We start from the raw sequence: 21379 nt of genomic DNA, 5'->3' as shown, positions 1-21379 counted from the left end.
CAATAATGTGACGTCCATCAGCCTGTACCTGACCCAGGGCAATGGAGGAGAGATACAGTCGCTGAGTGCAGTAACTCAGGAAGCAGGGATGATAGGGGTGTAAAGTGGGGCTCTGAAGGCTTGGCTGAAACACCATGCAGTCAGCCTGCCTGCAGCATGTTCTGGCTCAGTGACATCTTGCTGTTTGGCACCTCTCTGCTGCATTAACTAGAAACGTCGGAAATAGGAGCAGAGTTAGGCCCATCGAGCCTGCTCCACCATTCAAAATTATCATGGCTGATCTTCGATTTTCACACCATACCTGCCACACCTTCAGAGTCTAGAAATCTATTTCCTTTTTATTTTTTTTAATACGCTATTTTATTGAGGTATTTTTGGCATATAAAACAGCAACATTATACCGCAGTGTACAAAAAGCAAATAAGACATAATGCAAGAATCGACTCCCCTCTCGCAAGAACCTGCCTGAGCAACCCCCTACTCTCCGCTACCCTAACCCCCCCGACGATTAGTACTCCGCAAAGAAGTCAACGACTGGCTGCCACCTCCAGGTGAACCGTGACAGCGATCCTCTCAAGGCGAACTTAATTTTCTCCAGCCCGAGGAAGCTCGCCATGTCCGAAAGCCATACTTCAGACTTCGGGGCTTTGAGTCCCTCCGTGCCAACAGTATTCGTCGGCGGGCTACCAGGGAAGCAAAAGGCCAAGACGTCAGCCTCTTTCTCCTCCTGGGCTCCCCGGTCCTTCCGAAACCCCCAGAATCACCACCTCAGGACTCATTGCCACCCTAGTTTTCAATACGCGGGACACGTCGTCCGCAAATCCCTGCCAGTACCCGCTTAGTTTAGGACACGCCCAGAACATGTGGCCATGGTTCGCTGGTCCTCTGGCACATCTGGCACATTCGTCCTCCAGCCCAAAGAATTTGCTCATCCGGGCCACCGTCATGTGGGCCCGATGTACGACCTTGAACTGGATCAGACTGAGCCTGGCGCATGTTTCGGTCGTGTTTACTCAAAGCGGCATCTATTTCCTCCTTAAATATATTCAGTGACTTGGCCTCTATTGCCATCTGTGATTGAGAATTCCAAAGTTCATCACGCTCCGTGAAGTAATTTCCCCCCACCTCAGTCTTAAATAGACCATTTTGAGGATACATCTGGGAGTTTAAGAAAATAAATCTTAATCTCTTGCCTACTTAAAGTTCATGAGATGTAGGAGCAGAATTAGGCCATTCGGCCCACCGAGTCTGCTTCGCCATTCTATCATGGCTGATATGTTCCCCATCTGTTACCACAAGGTTTTCTTTTGATAAATTTAGAGTACCCAATAATTTTTTTTTTCCAATTAAGGGGCAATTTAGCGTGGCCAATCCACCCACCCTGCACATCTTTGGGTTGTGGGGGTGAGACCCACGCAGACACGGGGAGAATGTGCAAACTCCGCACGGACAGTGACCACAATGTTACAGACCAATAGCTGCATTGTAAAATCAGCCACAGCATCTCCTCCCTAAAACACATGACCTCGGAGCGGGAATCGCCAATTTAGTCTCCCGGGCCCTCAATGTGATCATTGCTGATCCCATCCTGGCCTGAACTCCACCGTCCTGCCCGTTCTCCATAACCCTTCACCCCCATTCCCAATTAGAAATCTCTCTAACCCTCAAATTTACTCACTATCCCAGCATGCACCGCACTCTGGGTAGCGAATTCCACAGGTTCACGACCCTTTGGGAGAGGTAGTTTCTCCTCAAATCTGTTTCAAATTTGCTAATTCTCATTCTAAGATTCTGACCTCTTGTTTTCGAATTCCCCACAAGAGGAAGCATCAGCTCCATGTCGACTTTATCCAGACTGTTTAGCATCTTGCACACCTCAGCGAGATCTCCCCTCATTCTTCTAAACTCCAGAGAGTATCGGCCTCGACTGTTCAAGCTCTCCTCGTGCGACAAACCCCTCATCTCTGGAATCACTCTAGTGACCCTCTTCTGAACTGCCCCATAAGACCATCAGACATAGGGACAGAATTAGGCCACTCGGCCCATCGAGTCCACTCCACCATTCTATCATGGCTGATATTTTCTCATCCCCATTCTCCCGCCTTCTCCCCCTAACCCCTGATCCCCTTATTGATCAAGAACCTATCTATCTCTGTCTTAAAGACACTCAGTGAATTGGCCTCCACAGCCTTCTGCGGCAAAGAGTTCCACAGATTCACCACCCTCTGGCTGGAGAAATTCCTCCTCATCTCTGTTTAAAAGGATCGTCCCTTTAGTCTGAGATGGTGTCCTCTGGTTCTAGTTTTTCCTACAAGTGGAAACATTCTATCCAGGCCTCGCAGTATCCTGGAAGTTTCAATAAGATCCCCCCTCATCCTAAACTCCAACGAGTACAGACCCAGAGTCCTCAACCGTTCCTCATACGACAAGCTCTTCATTCCAGGGATCATTCTTGTGAACCTCCTCTGGACCCTTTCCAAGGCCAGCACATCCTTCCTTCGATACGTTAAGCTTAAGAGAATCGTGAGCAAGGACTCCCAAGTCCCTTTGTGCTTCTGATTTCCGAAGCATTTCCCCATTTAGAAAATAGTCTGTGTCTAAATTCCTCCTTCCAAAGTGCATAACCTCACACTTTTCCACATTGCATTCCATCTGGCAGTCAGTACGAAGCAGAATGGGGTCCACCACCTCCCACTGAAGCGACGACACAGGCCCTACATCCCGGTTTCATTTAATTAGATTTTCAATTTGCTTCAAAATGAGTCCAAGGTGAAAGAAAGAAGTATTCACGTCCCAATCACATACCTGTGATATCACACAGACAGGTTCACTCCGTGTTGGAGGACTAATGCAACTTATCCTCCATCTCTTGAGCTCTCTCTACAGATTACACTCTGCTGAATAGCACTCTAGGCCTTGTTTGTATATTCTCTGCCTCCTCTGTGTCAGGAACAGTGTTAACCAGTTTATTACTCTGGCCACCCCATTAACTCCCTTTGCTTGTCCCACCAGAAGAGCTTGATTTTACTCTCCTTACGCCTGAAAGATACTTCAATATCTATCCTTCAATTATAGAACATAGAACTGTACAGCGCAGTACAGGCCCTTCGGCCCACGATGTTGTGCCGAACTAGTCTGAAACTAAGATCAAATCAACCGACTCCCAATCATTTGAGTGCCCTCCACACGCCTATCCAATAACCGCTTGAAAGTTCCTAAATGTCCGACTCCACTATCACAGCAGGCAGCCCATTCCACACCCTAACCACTCTCTGAGTAAAGAACCTACCTCGGACATCCCTCCTATATCTCTCACCCTGAATCTTATAGTTATGTCCCCTTGTAACAGCTACATCCACCCGAGGAAATAGTCTCTGAATGCAAGTACTCTGAGTAGTAAGGGCGTGGAATGCCCTGCCTGCAACAGTAGTGGACTCGCCAACACTAAGGACATTCAAATGGTCATTGGATAGACGTATGGACGATAAGGGAATAGTGTAGATGGGCTTTAGAGTGGTTTCACAGGTCAGTGCAGCATCGAGGGCCGAAGGGCCTGTACTGCGCTGTAATGTTCTACGTTCTATGTTCCAGGTCCTCACCTGTCATAGCCTAATTTCTATCAGTCACTGGCATGTTATTTGTGTCTTCCACTGTGAAGACTGACCCAAAAACCTGTTCAGTTCCTCAGCCGTTTCCTCATCTCCCATTATTAAATCTCCCTGCTCATCCTCTCAAGGACCAATATTTACCTTAGCCACTCTTTTTTGTTTTATATATTTGTAAAACTTTTACTATCTGTTTTTATATTCTGAGCAAGTTTACTCTCATAATCTATCTTACTCTTCTTTATAGCTTTTTTTAGTAGCTTTCTGTTGCCCCCTAAAGATTTCCCAATCTTCTAGTCTCCCACTAAACTTTGCCACTTTGTATGCTTTTTCCTTCAATTTGATACTCTCCCTTATTTCCTTATATCCACGGTCGATTTTTCCTCTTTCTACCGTCCCTCCTTTTTGTTGGTATAAACCTTTGCTGGGCACTGTGAAAAATCGCTTGCAAGGTTCTCCACTGTTCCTCAACTGCTTCACCATGAAGTCTTTGCTCCCAGTCTACCTTAGCTAGTTCTTCTCTCATCCCATTGTAATCGCCTTTGTTTAAGCACAAAACACTAGTGCTTGATTTTACCTTGTCATCCTCCATCTGTATTTTAAATTCCACCATATTGTGATCGCTCCTTCCGAGAGGATCCCTAACTATGAGTTACTATAGCAAGATTAGCAGGAGAGTCGAACTCATAGAGAACTGTGCTAATGGTTCAATAAATCACATTGAACTTACTTCAACGTCTGGAGTATCTTTTGGTAAAAGCTGCAGCCTGTGTTACCCCAGAGTACACAACACAACAATGACAGTTCATTACAGGTGAACCCTGAAGAGAATTTCTCCCTCCTGAGAGCTGTTCCAAACTCTCTGTGGGGGTTAATGAGGTAACAGACACATTCAACCAGGAAACCGACACGGCAGCGGGAGTGTAAACGGCCGTTTAACTGCTTACCTGCAGACGCAGGGGGTGAAGAAAAGGTTCTGCCAGGAGCGACACAGGTAGTTGGAATGATCAATGATCCGAATCCAATCCAGCTCATCCATCGACACTTCAATGTAGTACGAATAAGACCTGGGAAAGGAAGCGGAGAATCAGCTGCTCTACAAGGAAAAGTGGAGGCCATTCACATCGCATTCTGCCAAATCCACACTGTACTCCATCCAATATATCCCTAAAGTGTGGTGCCTGGAACTGCTGACAACAAACCGAGGTGTGCTCTAACCATGAATGTCAGTGGTTCGCCTCAGGGTGATGTTATGCGTCAAGTGCAGTTTCATGATCCACTACCATCGTCAAGCTTATTGCAGAGAGGGAGGTGGGAGCACAAGTCTCCCCCTTGCCAGGACAAAGCCTTCGCATCACTAAAATCCCTTCTCTCTGATCCGAGAACTCTATTCAGCACGGTAGCATTGTGGATCGCACAATTGCTTCACAGCTCCAGGGTCCCAGGTTCGACTCCCCGCCGGGTCACTGACTGTACGGAGTCTGCACGTCCTCCCCGTGTCTGCGTGGGTTTCCTCCGGGTGCTCCGGTTTCCTCCCACAGTCCAAAGATGTGCAGGTTAGGTGGATTGGCCATGATAAATTGCCCTTAGTGTCCAAAATTGCCCTTAGTGTTGGGTGGGGTTACTGGGTTATGGGGATAGGGTGGAGGTGTTGACCTTGGGTAGGGTGCTCTTTCCAAGAGCCGGAGCAGACTCGATGGGCTGAATGGCCTCCTTCTGCATTGTAAATTCTATGAAAATAATTATTTTAATGTTCATAATTACCAGAGACAAACCTTCTCTTCTCCAGCACTAAGTTCTTCCTCAGTGGAGGAGAGGAGTGGACTCATTTCTTTGACCGCTAAATTTCAGCCACCTGCCCCCAAAATCCCAAACCCACGATCTCATTGAAAGGTGCAGTCGGCTGGACTTCTGGTGGTGACCATGGAGTGAGCGGTCGCTTGTTTGGTAGCTCGCGCTCACGGTGGACCTTCGGGACCACTCCCCCCCCCCCCCCCCCCCCCGACTTACGGGGGATTGGATCGACAAAACAGGAGGTTGGCGAGGTCGAGGAGAGGAAACCCCCACCAGTGTATGGAGTGGTGGACCAGGAGTGGTCTGCACAGGAGGGATCGTTGGGCAGGGAAGGGAGTGGGGCCTGCAACACAGGAGAGTATGACGGAGGCTCAGGGACTGGGATTGCCGGCCCAGTGGTCAACGCAGCAGCTGATGGAGTTCCTTCAGGAGAGCTTTGCCAAGCAAAGACAGGACCCGATTCGGACGGGAATTGTCCGGGTGGAGGAAAGAGTGGAAGCCCAGGGACAGGAGGTGGAAGAGACGGTGGCTGAGCACGAGGACCAGCTAACCCCGATGGCGGCGGAGATGAAGGACCACCAGAAAAGGCTGCAGGAGAAGGTGGAGGATCTGGAGAACAGGTCGCGCAGGGAGAACCTGAGGACCGCTGGCCTCCCGGAGCGGGGGATCGGACGCAGGGGCTTATGTGGCGCGTATGTTCGAGACGCTGCTGGGGGTTTACTCGGCCCTTGGAAGTGGACAGGGAGCAGATGGTGAACGAGCCGCCCAGGGGGATGGGGGTACGAATGCACCGGTCCCTGGACAAGGAACAGATCTTGAGCTGGGCCAGTCAGACGAGGAGCTGCAATGGGAACACAACGAGCTGAGCATTGACCAGGACTTGGCTGCAGAATTGACCAAAAGATGGGCGAGCTTCAACAAGGTGAAATCCGTCCTCTGCAAGGGGGTGAATTTCCGCAGGCTGTACCCAGCTCATTTGTGGGTCACTTACGAGGGCCAAGAACTTGATTTTGGATTGCCAGATGAGGCGATGAACTTTGTTAAGGTTAGAGGACTGGCAGGTGGTGGAGGACGTTGAACTTGGGGGCGAGTAATTCTTGGACCCAAATTTCTTTTCTTTTTGGGTCTTGTGTGGATTGTTTTTGCACCAATCTTTGGGCCGTTGCTCAGTTTTGTATCGGGTGAACTTTGTTCACAATGGGTTGCATCTAAACCGGAGAGGCATAAATATCCTGGCCGCGAGGTTTGCTAGTGTCACACGGGAGGGTTTAAACTAGTATGGCAGGGGGGTGGGCACGGGAGCAATAGGTCAGAAGGTGAGAGCATTGAGGGAGAACTAGGGAATAGGGACAGTGTGGCTCTGAGGCAGAGCAGACGGGGAGACGTTGCTGAACACAGCGGGTCTGGTGGCCTGAAGTGCATATGTTTTAATGCAAGGAGCATTACGGGTAAGGCAGATGAACTTAGAGCTTGGATTAGTACTTGGAACTATGATGTTATTGCTATTACAGAGACCTGGTTGAGGGAAGGGCAGGATTGGCAGCTAAACGTTCCAGGATTTAGATGTTTCAGGCGGGATAGAGGGGGATGTAAAAGGGGAGGCGGAGTTGCGCTACTTGTTCGGGAGAATATCACAGCTGTACTGCGAGAGGACACCTCAGAGGGCAGTGAGGCTATATGGGTAGAGATCAGGAATAAGAAGGGTGCAGTCACAATGTTGGGGGTATACTACAGGCCTCCCAACAGCCAGCGGGAGATAGAGGAGCAGATAGGTAGACAGATTTTGGAAAAGAGTAAAAACAACAGGGTTGTGGTGATGGGAGACTTCAACTTCCCCAATATTGACTGGGACTCACTTAGTGCCAGGGGCTTAGACGGGGCGGAGTTTGTAAGGAGCATCCAGGAGGGCTTCTTAAAACAATATGTAGACAGTCCAACTAGGGAAGGGGCGGTACTGGACCTGGTATTGGGGAATGAGCCCGGCCAGGTGGTAGATGTTTCAGTAGGGGAGCATTTCGGTAACAGTGACCACAATTCAGTAAGTTTTAAAGTACTGGTGGACAAGGATAAGAGTGGTCCGAGGATGAATGTGCTAAATTGGGGGAAGGCTAATTATAACAATATTAGGCGGGAACTGAAGAACATAGATTGGGGGCGGATGTTTGAGGGCAAATCAACATCTGACATGTGGGAGGCTTTCAAGTGGCAGTTGAAAGGAATACAGGACCGGCATGTTCCTGTGAGGAAGAAAGATAAATACGGCAATTTTCGGGAACCTTGGATGACGAGTAATATTGTAGGCCTCGTCAAAAAGAAAAAGGAGGCATTTGTCAGGGCTAAAAGGCTGGGAACAGACGAAGCCTGCGTGGAATATAAGGAAAGTAGGAAGGAACTTAAGCAAGGAGTCAGGAGGGCTAGAAGGGGTCATGAAAAGTCATTGGCAAATAGGGTTAAGGAAAATCCCAAGGCTTTTTACACGTACATAAAAAGCAAGAGGGTAGCCAGGGAAAGGGTTGGCCCACTGAAGGATAGGCAAGGGAATCTATGTGTGGAGCCAGAGGAAATGGGCGAGGTACTAAATGAATACTTTGCATCAGTATTCACCAAAGAGAAGGAATTGGTAGATGTTGAGTCTGGAGAAGGGGGTGTAGATAGCCTGGGTCACATTGTGATCCAAAAAGACGAGGTGTTGGGTGTCTTAAAAAATATTAAGGTAGATAAGTCCCCAGGGCCTGATGGTATCTACCCCAGAATACTGAAGGAGGCTGGAGAAGAAATTGCTGAGGCCTTGACAGAAATCTTTGGATCCTCGCTGTCTTCAGGGGATGTCCCGGAGGACTGGAGAATAGCCAATGTTGTTCCTCTGTTTAAGAAGGGTAGCAAGGATAATCCCGGGAACTACAGGCCGGTGAGCCTTACTTCAGTGGTAGGGAAATTACTGGCGGGAGAATTCTTCGAGACAGGATCTTCTCCCATTTGGAAGCAAATGGACGTATTAGTGAGAGGCAGCATGGTTTTGTGAAGGGGAGGTCGTGTCTCACTAACTTGATAGAGTTTTTCGAGGAGGTCACTAAGATGATTGATGCAGGTAGGGCAGTAGATGTTGTCTATATGGACTTCAGTAAGGCCTTTGACAAGGTCCCTCATGGTAGACTAGTACAAAAGGTGAAGTCACACGGGATCAGGGGTGAGCTGGCAAGGTGGATACAGAACTGGCTAGGCCATAGAAGGCAGAGAGTAGCAATGGAGGGATGCTTTTCTAATTGGAGGGCTGTGACCAGTGGTGTTCCACAGGGATCAGTGCTGGGACCTTTGCTCTTTGTAGTATATATAAATGATTTGGAGGAAAATGTAACTGGTCTGATTAGTAAGTTTGCAGATGACACAAAGGTTGGTGGAATTGCGGATAGCGATGAGGACTGTCAGAGGATACAGCAGGATTTAGATTGTCTGGAGACTTGGGCGGAGAGATGGCAGATGGAGTTTAATCCGGACAAATGTGAGGTAATGCATTTTGGAAGGTCTAATGCAGGTAGGGAATATACAGTGAATGGTAGAACCCTCAAGAGTATTGAAAGTCAGAGAGATCTAGGAGTACAGGTCCACAGGTCATTGAAAGGGGCAACACAGGTGGAGAAGGTAGTCAAGAAGGCATACGGCATGCTTGCCTTCATTGGCCAGGGCACTGAGTATAAGAATTGGCAAGTCATGTTGCAGCTGTATAGAACCTTAGTTAGGCCACACTTGGAGTATAGCGTTCAATTCTGGTCGCCACACTACCAGAAGGATGTGGAGGCTTTAGAGAGGGTGCAGAAGAGATTTACCAGAATGTTGCCTGGTATGGAGGGCATTAGCTATGAGGAGCAGTTGAATAAACTCGGTTTGTTCTCACTGGAACGAAGGAGGTTGAGGGGAGACCTGATAGAGGTCTACAAAATTATGAGGGGCATAGACAGAGTGGATAGTCAGAGGCTTTTCCCCAGGGTAGAGGGGTCAATTACTAGGGGGCATAGGTTTAAGGTGAGAGGGGCAAGGTTTAGAGTAGATGTACGAGGCAAGTTTTTTACGCAGAGGGTAGTGGGTGCCTGGAACTCGCTACCGGAGGAGGTAGTGGAAGCAGGGACGATAGGGACATTTAAGGGGCATCTTGACAAATATATGAATAGGATGGGAATAGAGGGATACGGACCCCGGAAGTGTAGAAGATTGTAGTTTAGTCGGGCAGCATGGTCGGGCAGCAGGGGGCGACAGTACCTCCTCCCACAGAGAGGGGGAGACTGCACCTCCTCCAACAGAGAGGGGGCGACAGTACCTCCTCCAACAGAGAGGGGGCGACAGTACCTCCTCCAACAGAGAGGGGGCGACAGTACCACCTCCAACAGAGAGGGGGTGACTGTACCTCCTCCAACAGAGAGGGGGCGACGGTGCCTCCTCCAACAGAGAGGGGGCGACAGTACCTCCTCCAACAGCGAGGGGGCGACAGTACCTCCTCCAACAGAGAGGGGGCGAGAGTACCTCCTCCAACAGAGAGGGGGCGAGAGTACCTCCTCCAACAGCGAGGGGGCGACAGTACCACCCCCAACAGAGAGGGGGAGACAGTACCTCCTCCAACAGAGAGGGGGCGACAGTATCTCCTCCAACAGAGAGAGGGCGACAGTACCTCCTCCAACAGAGAGGGGGCAACAGTACCTCCTCCAACAGAGAGGGGGCGACAGTACCTCCTCCAACAGACGGGGCGACAGTATCTCCTCCAACAGAGAGAGGGCGACAGTACCTCCTCCAATAGCAAGGGGGCGACGGTGCCTCCTCCAACAGAGAGGGGGCGACAGTACCTCCTCCAAGAGAGAGGGGGTGACAGTACCTCCTCCAGCAGAGAGGGGGCGACAGTACCTCCTCCAACAGAGAGAAGGCAAAAGTACCTCCTCCAACAGAGAGGAGACAGTACCTCCTCCAACAGAGAGGGGGCGACAATACCTCCTCCAACAGAGAGGGGGCGACAGTACCTCCTCCAACAGCGAGGGGGCGACGGTGCCTCCTCCAACTAAGAGGGGGAGACAGTATCTCCTCCAACAGAGAGGGGGCGACAGTACCTCCCCCAACAGAGAGGGGGCGACAGTACCTCCTCCAACAGCGAGGGGGCGACAGTACCTCCTCCAACAGAGAGGGGGCGACAGTACCTCCTCCAACAGAGAGGGGGCGACAGTACCTCCTCCAACAGAGAGGGGGCGACAGTACCTCCTCCAACAGAGAGGGGGCGAGAGTACCTCCTCCAACAGAGAGGGGGAGACAGTACCTCCTCCAACAGCGAGGGGGGCGACAGTACCTCCTCCAACAGAGAGGGGGCGACAGTACCTCTTCCAACAGCGAGGGGGCGACAGTACCTCCTCCAACAGAGAGGGGGCGAGAGGACCTCCTCCAGCAGAGATGGGGGCGACAGTACCTCCTCCAACAGAGAGGGGGAGACAGAACCTCCTCCAACAGAGAGGGGGAGACAGTACCTCCTACAACAGAGAGGGGGCGACAGTACCTCCTCCAAAAGAGAGGGGGCGACAGTACCTCCTCCAACAGAGAGGGGGCAACAGTACCTCCTCCAACAGAGAGGGGGCGACAGTACCTCCTCCAACAGAGAGGGGGCGACAGTACCTCCTCCAACAGCGAGGGAGCGACAGTACCTCCTCCAACAGCGAGGGAGCGACAGTACCTTCTCCAACAGAGAGGGGGCGACAGTACCTCCACCAACAGAGGGGGGCGACAGTACCTCCTCCAACAGAGAGGGGGCAACAGTACCTCCTCCAACAGAGAGGGGGCAACAGTACTTCCTCCAAAAGAGAGGGGGCGAGAGTACCTCCTTCAACAGAGAGGGGGCGACAGTACCTCCTCCAACAGAGAGGGGAAGACAGTACCTCCTCCAACAGAGAGGGGGCGACAGTACCTCCTCCAACAGAGAGGGGGCGACAGTACCTCCTTCAACAGCGAGGGGGCGACAGTACCTCCTCCAACAGAGAGGGGGCGAGAGTACCTCCTCCAACAGAGAGGGGGCGACAGTACCTCCTCCAACAGCGAGGGGGCAACAGTACCTCCTCCAACAGCGAGGGGGCGACAGTACCTCCTCCAACAGAGAGGGGAAGACAGTACCTCCTCCAACAGAGAAGGGGCGACAGTACCTCCTACAACAGAGAGGGGGCAACAGTACCTCCTCCAACAGAGAGAGGGCGACTGTACCTCCTCCAACAGAGAGGAGGCGACAGTACCTCCTCCAACCGCGAGCGGACGACAGTACCTCCTCCAACAGAGAGGGGGAGACAGTACCTCCTCCAACAGAGAGGGGGCGACAGTACCTCCTCCAACAGCGAGGGGGCGAGAGTACCTCCTCCAACAGCGAGGGGGCAACAGTACCTCCTCCAACTGAGAGGGGGTGACAGTACCTCCTCCAACAGAGAGGGGGAGACAGGACCTCCTCCAACAGAGAGGGGGAGACAGGACCTCCTCCAACAGAGAGGGGGAGACAGGACCTCCTCAAACAGAGAGGGGGAGACAGGACCTCCTCAAACAGAGAGGGGGCGACAGTACCTCCTCCAACAGCGAGGGGGCGACAGTACCTCCTCCAACAGAGAGGGGGTGACAGGACCTCCTCCAACAGAGAGGGGGCGACAGGATCTCCTCCAACAGAGAGGGGGCGACAGTACCTCCTCCAACAGCGAAGGGGCGACAGTACCTCCTCGAACAGAGAGGTGGCGACAGTACCTCCTCCAACAGACAGGGGGCGACAGTACCTCCTCCAACAGAGAGGGGGCGACAGTACCTCCTCGAACAGAGAGGGGGCGACAGTACCTCCTCGAACAGAGAGGGGGCGACAGTACCTCCTCCAACAGAGGGGGCGACAGTACCTCCTCCAACAGAGAGAGGGCGACAGTTCCTCCTCCAACAGAGAGGGGGAGACAGTACCTCCTCCAACAGAGAGGGGGAGACAGGACCTCCTCCAACAGAGAGGGGGAGACAGTACCTCCTCCAACAGAGAGGGGGAGACAGTACCTCCTCCAACAGAGAGGGGGCGACAGTACCTCCTCCAACAGAGAGAGGGCGGCAGTACCTCCTCCAACAGGGAGGGGGCGACAGTACATCCCCCAACAGAGAGGGGGCCACAGTACCTCCTCCAACAGAGAGGGGGCGACTGTACCTCCTTCAACTGAGAGGGGGCGACAGTACCTCCTCTAACAGCGAGGGGGCGACAGTACCTCCTCCAACAGAGAGGGGGCGACAGTACCTCCTCCAACAGAGAGGGGGCGACAGTACCTCCTCCAACAGCGAGGGGGCGACAGTACCTCCTCCAACAGAGAGGGGGCGACAGTACCTCCTCCAACAGAGAGGGGGCGATAGTACCTCCTCCAACAGAGAGAGGGCGACAGTACCTCCTCCAGCAGCGAGGGGGCGACAGTACCTCCTCCAACAGAGAGGTGGCGACAGTAAATCCTCCAACAGCGAGGGGGCGACAGTACCTCCTCCAACAGAGAGGTAGCGACAGTAAATCCTCCAACAGAAAGGGGGCGACAGTACCTCCTCCAACTGAGAGGGGGCGACAGTACCTCCTCCAACAGCGAGGGGGCAACAGTACCTCCTCCAACAGCGAGGGGGCGAGAGTACCTCCTCCAACAGCGAGGGGGCAACAGTACCTCCTCCAACAGCGAGGGGGCGAGAGTACCTCCACCAACAGCGAGGGGGCGACAGTGCCTCCTCCAACAGAGAGGGGGCGACAGTACCTTCTCCAACAGAGAGGGGGAGACAGTACCTCCTCCAACAGAAAGGGGGCGACAGTACCTTCTCCAACAGAGAGGGGGCGACAGTACCTCCACCAACAGAGGGGGGCGACAGTACCTCCTCCAACAGAGAGGAGGCAACAGTACCTCCTCCAACAGAGAGGGGGCAACAGTACTTCCTCCAAAAGAGAGGGGGAGACAGTACCTCCTCCAACAGAGAGGGGGAGACAGTACCTCCTCCAACAGAGAGGGGGCGAGAGTACGTCCTCCAACAGCGAGGGGGCAACAGTACCTCCTCCAACAGCGAGGGGGCGACAGTACCTCCTCCAACAGAGAGGGGGAGACAGTACCTCCTCCAACAGAGAGGGGGCGACATTACCTCCTCCAACAGAGAGGGGGCAACAGTACCTCCTCCAACAGAGAGAGGGCGACTTTACCTCCTCCAACAGAGAGAGGGCGACTGTACCTCCTCCAACAGAGAGGAGGCGACAGTATCTCCTCCAACCGCGAGGGGGCGACAGTACCTCCTCCAACAGCGAGGGGGCGACAGTACCTCCTCCAACTGAGAGGGGGCAACAGTACCTCCTCCAACAGAGAGGGGGAGACAGGACCTCCTCCAACAGAGAGGTGGAGACAGGACCTCCTCCAACAGAGAGGGGGAGACAGGACCTCCTCCAACAGAGAGGGGGCGACAGTACCTCCTCCAACAGCGAGGGGGCGACAGTACCTCCTCCAACAGAGAGGGGGCGACAGGACCTCCTCTAACAGCGAGGGGGCGACAGTACCTCCTCCAACAGAGAGGGGGCGACAGTACCTCCCCAACAGAGAGGGGGCGACAGTACCTCCTCCAACAGCGAGGGGGCGACAGTACCTCCTCCAACAGAGAGGGGGCGACAGTACCTCCTCCAACAGAGAGGGGGTGACAGTACCTCCTCCAACAGAGAGGGGGCGACAGTACCTCCTCCAACAGAGAGGGGGCGACAGTACCTCCTCCAACAGAGAGGGGGCGACAGTACCTCCTCCAACAGAGAGGGGGCGACAGTACCTCCTCCAACAGAGAGGGGGCGACAGTACCTCCTCCAACAGCGAGGGGGCGACAGTACCTCCTCCAACAGCGAGGGGCAGGCAGTACGTCCTCCAACAGAGAGGGGGCGACAGTACCTCCTCCAACAGCGAGGGGGCGACAGTACCTCCTCCAACAGAGAGGGGGCGAGAATACCTCCTCCAGCAGAGAGGGGGCGACAGTACCTCCTCCAACAGAGAGGGGGAGTCAGTACCTCCTCCAACAGAGAGGGGGAGACAGTACCTCCTCCAACAGAGAGGGGGCGACAGTACCTCCTCCAACAGAGAGGGGGAGACAGTACCTCCTCCAACAGCGAGGGGGCGACAGTACCTCCTCCAGCAGAGAGGGGGCGACAGTACCTCCTCCAACAGAGAGGGGGCGACAGTACCTCCTCCAACAGAGAGGGGGCGACAGTACCTCCTCCAACAGCGAGGGGGCGACAGTACCTCCTCCAACAGAGAGGGGGCGACAGTATCTCCTCCAACCGCGAGCGGGCGACAGTACCTCCTCCAACAGAGAGGGGGAGACAGTACCTCCTCCAACAGAGAGGGGGCGACAGTACCTCCTCCAACAGCGAGGGGGCGAGAGTACCTCCTCCAACAGCGAGGGGGCAACAGTACCTCCTCCAACTGAGAGGGGGTGACAGTACCTCCTCCAACAGAGAGGGGGTGACAGTACCTCCTCCAACAGAGAGGGGGAGACAGGACCTCCTCCAACAGAGAGGGGGAGACAGGACCTCCTCCAACAGAGAGGGGGAGACAGTACCTCCTCCAACAGAGAGGGGGCGACAGTACCTCCTCCAACAGAGAGGGGGCGACAGTACCTCCTCCAACAGAGAGGGGGCGAGAATACCTCCTCCAGCAGAGAGGGGGCGACAGTACCTCCTCCAACAGAGAGGGGGAGACAGTACCTCCACCAACAGAGAGGGGGAGACAGTACCTCCTCCAACAGAGAGGGGGTGACAGTACCTCCTCCAACAGCGAGGGGGCGACAGTACCTCCTCCAACAGAGAGGGGGCGACAGTACCTCCTCCAACAGCGAGGGGGCGACAGTACCTCCTCCAACAGAGAGGGGGCGAGTGGACCTCCTCCAGCAGAGAGAGGGCGACAGTACCTCCTCCAACAGAGAGGGGGAGACAGTACCTCCTCCAACAGCGAGGGGGCGACAGTACCTCCTCCAACAGAGAGGGGAAGACAGTACCTCCTCCAACAGAGAAGGGGCGACAGTACCTCCTCCAACAGAGAGGGGGCAACAGTACCTCCGCCAACAGAGAGAGGGCGACTGTACCTCCTCCAACAGAGAGGGGGCGACAGTATCTCCTCCAACCGCGAGCGGGCGACAGTACCTCCTCCAACAGAGAGGGGGAGACAGTACCTCCTCCAACAGAGAGGGGGCGACAGTACCTCCTCCAACAGCGAGGGGGCGAGAGTACCTCCTCCAACAGCGAGGGGGCAACAGTACCTCCTCCAACTGAGAGGGGGTGACAGTACCTCCTCCAACAGAGAGGGGGAGACAGGACCTCCTCCAACAGAGAGGGGGAGACAGGACCTCCTCCAACAGAGAGGGGGAGACAGGACCTCCTCCAACAGAGAGGGGGAGACAGGACCTCCTCCAACAGAGAGGGGGCGACAGTACCTCCTCCAACAGAGAGGGGCCAACAGTACTTCCTCCAACAGAGAGGGGGGAACAGTACCTCCTCCAACAGAGAGGGGGCGAGAGTACCTCCTCCAACAGAGAGGGGGCGACAGTACCTCCTCCAATAGCGAGGGGGCGACAGTAACTACTCCAACAGCGAGGGGGCGACAGTAACTCCTCCAACAGAGATGGGGCGACAGTACCTCCTCCAACAGAGAGGGGGCGACAGTACCTCCTCCAACAGAGGGGGCGACAGTACCTCCTCCAACAGAGAGAGGGCGACAGTACCTCCTCCAACAGAGAGGGGGCGAGAGTACCTCCTCCAACAGAGAGGGGGCGACAGTACCACCTCCAATAGCGAGGGGGCGACAGTAACTACTCCAACAGCGAGGGGGCGACAGTAACTCCTCCAACAGAGATGGGGCGACAGTACCTCCTCCAACAGAGAGGGGGCGACAGTACCTCCTCCAACAGAGACGGGGCGACAGTACCTCCTCCAACAGAGAGGGGGCGACAGTACCTCCTCCAACAGAGAGGGGGCGACAGTACCTCCTCCAACAGAGAGGGGGCGACAGTACCTCCTCCAACAGAGAGGGGGCGACAGTACCTCCTCCAACAGAGAGGGGGAGACAGTACCTCCTCCAACAGAGAGGGGGCGACAGTACCTCCTCCAACAGCGAGGGGGCGACAGTACCTCCTCCAACAGCGAGGAGGCGACAGTACCTCCTCGAACAGCGAGGGGGCGACAGTACCTCCTCGAACAGAGAGGTGGGCGACAGCACCTCCTCCAACAGAGAGGGGGCGACAGTAACTTCTCCAACTTAGAGGGGCCGACAGCACCTCCTCCAACAGAGAGGGGGCGACAGTAACTACTCCAACTGAGAGGGGGCGACAGTACCTCCTCCAACAGCGAGGGGGCAACAGTACCTCCTCCAACAGCGAGGGGGCGAGAGTACCTCCTCCAACAGCGAGGGGGCAACAGTACCTCCTCCAAATACGAGGGGGCGAGAGTACCTCCTCCAACAGCGAGGGGGCGACAGTACCTCCTCCAACAGCGAGGAGGCGACAGTACCTCCTCGAACAGCGAGGGGGCGACAGTACCTCCTCGAACAGAGAGGTGGGCGACAGCACCTCCTCCAACAGAGAGGGGGCGACAGTAACTTCTCCAACTCAGAGGGGCCGACAGCACCTCCTCCAACAGAGAGGGGGCGACAGTAACTACTCCAACTGAGAGGGGGCGACAGTACCTCCTCCAACCGCGAGGGGGCAACAGTACCTCCTCCAACAGCGAGGGGGCGAGAGTACCTCCTCCAACAGCGAGGGGGCAACAGTACCTCCTCCAAATACGAGGGGGCGAGAGTACCTCCTCCAACAGCGAGGGGGCGAGAGTACCTCCTCCAACAGCGAGGGGGCGACAATGCCTCCTCCAACAGAGAGGGGGCGACAGTACCTCCTCCAACAGAGAGGGGGCGACAGTACCTCCTCCAACAGAGAGGGGGCGAGAATACCTCCTCCAGCAGAGAGGGGGCGACAGTACCTCCTCCAACAGAGAGGGGGCGACAGTACCTCCTCCAACAGAGAGGGGGCGACAGTACCTCCTCCAACAGAGAGGGGGCGACAGTACCTCCTCCAACAGCGAGGGGGCGACAGTACCTTCTCCAACAGAGAGGGGGCGACAGTACCTCCACCAACAGAGGGGGCCGACAGTACCTCCTCCAACAGAGAGGGGGCAACAGTACCTCCTCCAACAGAGAGGGGGCAACAGTACTTCCTCCAAAAGAGAGAGGGCGACAGTACCTCCTACAACAGAGAGGGGGAGACAGTACCTCCTCCAACAGCGAGGGGGCGACAGTACCTCCTCCAACAGCGAGGGGGCGACAGTACCTCCTCCAACAGAGAGGGGGCAACAGTACCTCCTCCAACAGAGAGGGGCCAACAGTACTTCCTATAAAAGAGAGGGGGCGACAGTACCTCCTACAACAGAGAGGGGGAGACAGTACCTCCTCCAACAGAGAGGGGGCGACAGTACCTCCTCCAACAGAGAGGGGGCGACAGTACCTCCTCCAACAGAGAGGGGGCGAGAATACCTCCTCCAGCAGAGAGGGGGCGACAGTACCTCCTCCAACAGAGAGGGGGAGACAGTACCTCCTCCAACAGAGAGGGGGAGACAGTACCTCCTCCAACAGAGAGGGGGTGACAGTACCTCCTCCAACAGCGAGGGGGCGACAGTACCTCATCCAACAGAGAGGGGGCGACAGTACCTCCTCCAACAGCGAGGGGGCGACAGTACCTCCTCCAACAGAGAGGGGGCGAGTGGACCTCCTCCAGCAGAGAGGGGGCGACAGTACCTCCTCCAACAGAGAGGGGGAGACAGTACCTCCTCCAACAGCGAGGGGGCGACAGTACCTCCTCCAACAGAGAGGGGAAGACAGTACCTCCTCCAACAGAGAAGGGGCGACAGTACCTCCTCCAACAGAGAGGGGGCGACAGTACCTCCGCCAACAGAGAGAGGGCGACTGTACCTCCTCCAACAGAGAGGGGGCGACAGTATCTCCTCCAACCGCGAGCGGGCGACAGTACCTCCTCCAACAGCGAGGGGGCGAGAGTACCTCCTCCAACAGCGAGGGGGCGAGAGTACCTCCTCCAACAGCGAGGGGGCAACAGTACCTCCTCCAACTGAGAGGGGGTGACAGTACCTCCTCCAACAGAGAGGGGGAGACAGGACCTCCTCCAACAGAGAGGGGGAGACAGGACCTCCTCCAACAGAGAGGGGGAGACAGTACCTCCTCCAACAGAGAGGGGGCGACAGTACCTCCTCCAACAGAGAGGGGGCGACAGTACCTCCTCCAACAGTGAGGGGGCGAGAATACCTCCTCCAGCAGAGAGGGGGCGACAGTACCTCCTCCAACAGAGAGGGGGAGACAGTACCTCCTCCAACAGAGAGGGGGAGACAGTACCTCCTCCAACAGAGAGGGGGTGACAGTACCTCCTCCAACAGCGAGGGGGCGACAGTACCTCCTCCAACAGAGAGGGGGCGACAGTACCTCCTCCAACAGCGAGGGGGCGACAGTACCTCCTCCAACAGAGAGGGGGCGAGTGGACCTCCTCCAGCAGAGAGAGGGCGACAGTACCTCCTCCAACAGAGAGGGGGAGACAGTACCTCCTCCAACAGCGAGGGGGCGACAGGACCTCCTCCAACAGAGAGGGGAAGACAGTACCTCCTCCAACAGAGAAGGGGCGACAGTACCTCCTCCAACAGAGAGGGGGCAACAGTACCTCCGCCAACAGAGAGAGGGCGACTGTACCTCCTCCAACAGAGAGGGGGCGACAGTATCTCCTCCAACCGCGAGCGGGCGACAGTACCTCCTCCAACAGAGAGGGGGAGACAGTACCTCCTCCAACAGAGAGGGGGCGACAGTACCTCCTCCAACAGCGAGGGGGCGAGAGTACCTCCTCCAACAGCGAGGGGGCAACAGTACCTCCTCCAACTGAGAGGGGGTGACAGTACCTCCTCCAACAGCGAGGGGGCGACAGTATCCCCTCCAACAGCGAGGGGGCGACAGTACCACGTCCAACATCGAGGGGGCGACAGTACCTCCCCAACAGAGAGGGGGCGACAGTATCCCCTCCAACAGAGAGGGGGCGACAGTACCTCCTCCAACAGAGAGGGGGCGACAGTACCTCCTCCAACAGAGAGGGGGGAACAGTACCTCCTCCAACAGAGAGGGGGCGAGAGTATCTCCTCCAAAAGAGAGGGGGCGACAGTACCTCCTCCAATAGCGAGGGGGCGACAGTAACTCCTCCAACAGCGAGGGGGCGACAGTACCTTCTCCAACAGAGAGGGGGCGACAGTACCTCCTCCAACAGAGAGGGGGCGACAGTACCTCCTCCAACAGCGAGGGAGCGACAGTACCTCCTCCAACAGTGAGGGAGCGACAGTACCTCCTCCAACAGCGAGGGGGAGACATTACCTCCTCCAACTGAGAGGGGGCGACAGTAACTTCTCCAACTGAGAGGGGGCGACAGTACCTCCTCCAACAGAGAGGGGGCGACAGTACCTCCTCCAACAGGGAGGGGGCGACAGCACCTCCTCGAACAGAGAGGGGGCGACAGTACTTCCTCCAACAGAGAGGGGGAGACAGTACCTCCTCCAACAGAGAGGGGGCGACAGAACCTTCTCCAACGTGGGAAATTGTGTGTGGAGTCTGAAGAGATAGGCGAGGTACTAAATGAATAGTTTTCGTCAGTATTCACTCAGGAAAAAGATAATGTTGTGGATGAGAATGCTGAGCCCCAGGCTAATAGAATAGATGGCATTGAGGTACGTAGGGAAGAGGTGTTGGCAATTCTGGACAGGCTGAAAATAGATAAGTCCCCGGGACCTGATGGGATTTATCCTAGGATTCTCTGGGAGGCCAGGGAAGAGATTGCTGGACCTTTGGCTTTGATTTTTATGTCATCATTGGCTACAGGAATAGTGCCAGAGGACTGGAGGACAGCAAATGTGGTCCCTTTGTTCAAAAAGGGGAGCAGAGACAACCCCGGCAACTATAGGCCGGTGAGCCTCACGTCTGTAGTGGGTAAAGTCTTGGAGGGGATTATAAGAGACAAGATTTATAATCATCTAGATAGGAATAATATGATCAGGGATAGTCAGCATGGCTTTGTGAAGGGTAGGTCATGCCTCACAAACCTTATTGAGTTCTTTGATAAGGTGACTGAACAGGTAGACGAGGGTAGAGCAGTTGATGTGGTGTATATGGATTTCAGCAAAGCGTTTGATAAGGTTCCCCACGGTAGGCTATTGCAAAAAATACGGAGGCTGGGGATTGAGGGTGATTTAGAGATGTGGATCAGAAATTGGCTAGCTGAAAGAAGACAGAGGGTGGTGGTTGATGGGAAATGTTCAGAATGGAGTACAGTCACAAGTGGAGTACCACAAGGATCTGTTCTGGGGCCGTTGCTGTTTGTCATTTTTATCAATGACCTAGAGGAAGGCGCAGAAGGGTGGGTGAGGAAATTTGCAGACGATACTAAAGTCGGTGGTGTTGTCGATAGTGTGGAAGGATGTAGCAGGTTACAGAGGGATATAGATAAGCTGCAGAGCTGGGCCGAGAGGTGGCAAATGGAGTTTAATGTAGAGAAGTGTGAGGTGATTCACTTTGGAAGGAATAACAGGAATGCGGAATATTTGGCTAATGGTAAAGTTCTTGAAAGTGTGGATGAGCAGAGGGATCTAGGGGTCCATGTACATAGATCCCTGAAAGTTGCCACCCAGGTTGATAGGGTTGTGAAGAAGGCCTATGGAGTGTTGGCCTTTATTGGTAGAGGGATTGAGTTCCGGAGTCGGGAGGTCATGTTGCAGCTGTACAGAACTCTGGTACGGCCGCATTTGGAGTATTGCGTACAGTTCTGGTCACCGCATTATAGGAAGGACGTGGAGGCTTTGGAGCGGGTGCAGAGGAGATTTACCAGGATGTTGCCTGGTATGGAGGGAAAATCTTATGAGGAAAGGCTGATGGACTTGA

The 21379-nt window shown here is 54.7% G+C and overlaps 1 protein-coding gene across 2 annotated transcripts in view; it reads right to left on the bottom strand.

Annotated features, from left to right (window-relative positions):
• btbd9 (BTB (POZ) domain containing 9) overlaps positions 1-21379 on the bottom strand; it is a 351447-nt gene that overhangs the window by 140913 nt on the left and 189155 nt on the right. For both annotated transcript variants that reach the window (XM_072500328.1, XM_072500329.1), the window contains exon 6: positions 4553-4672. In XM_072500328.1, the coding sequence (XP_072356429.1) occupies positions 4553-4672 (120 nt within the window). The remainder of the gene's footprint in view (positions 1-4552; positions 4673-21379) is intronic.

Source organism: Scyliorhinus torazame, chromosome 4 (assembly GCF_047496885.1).
Source record: "Scyliorhinus torazame isolate Kashiwa2021f chromosome 4, sScyTor2.1, whole genome shotgun sequence".
Taxonomy (NCBI): Eukaryota; Metazoa; Chordata; class Chondrichthyes; order Carcharhiniformes; family Scyliorhinidae; genus Scyliorhinus; species Scyliorhinus torazame.
This window is presented reverse-complemented; position numbering and strand designations above follow the sequence as displayed.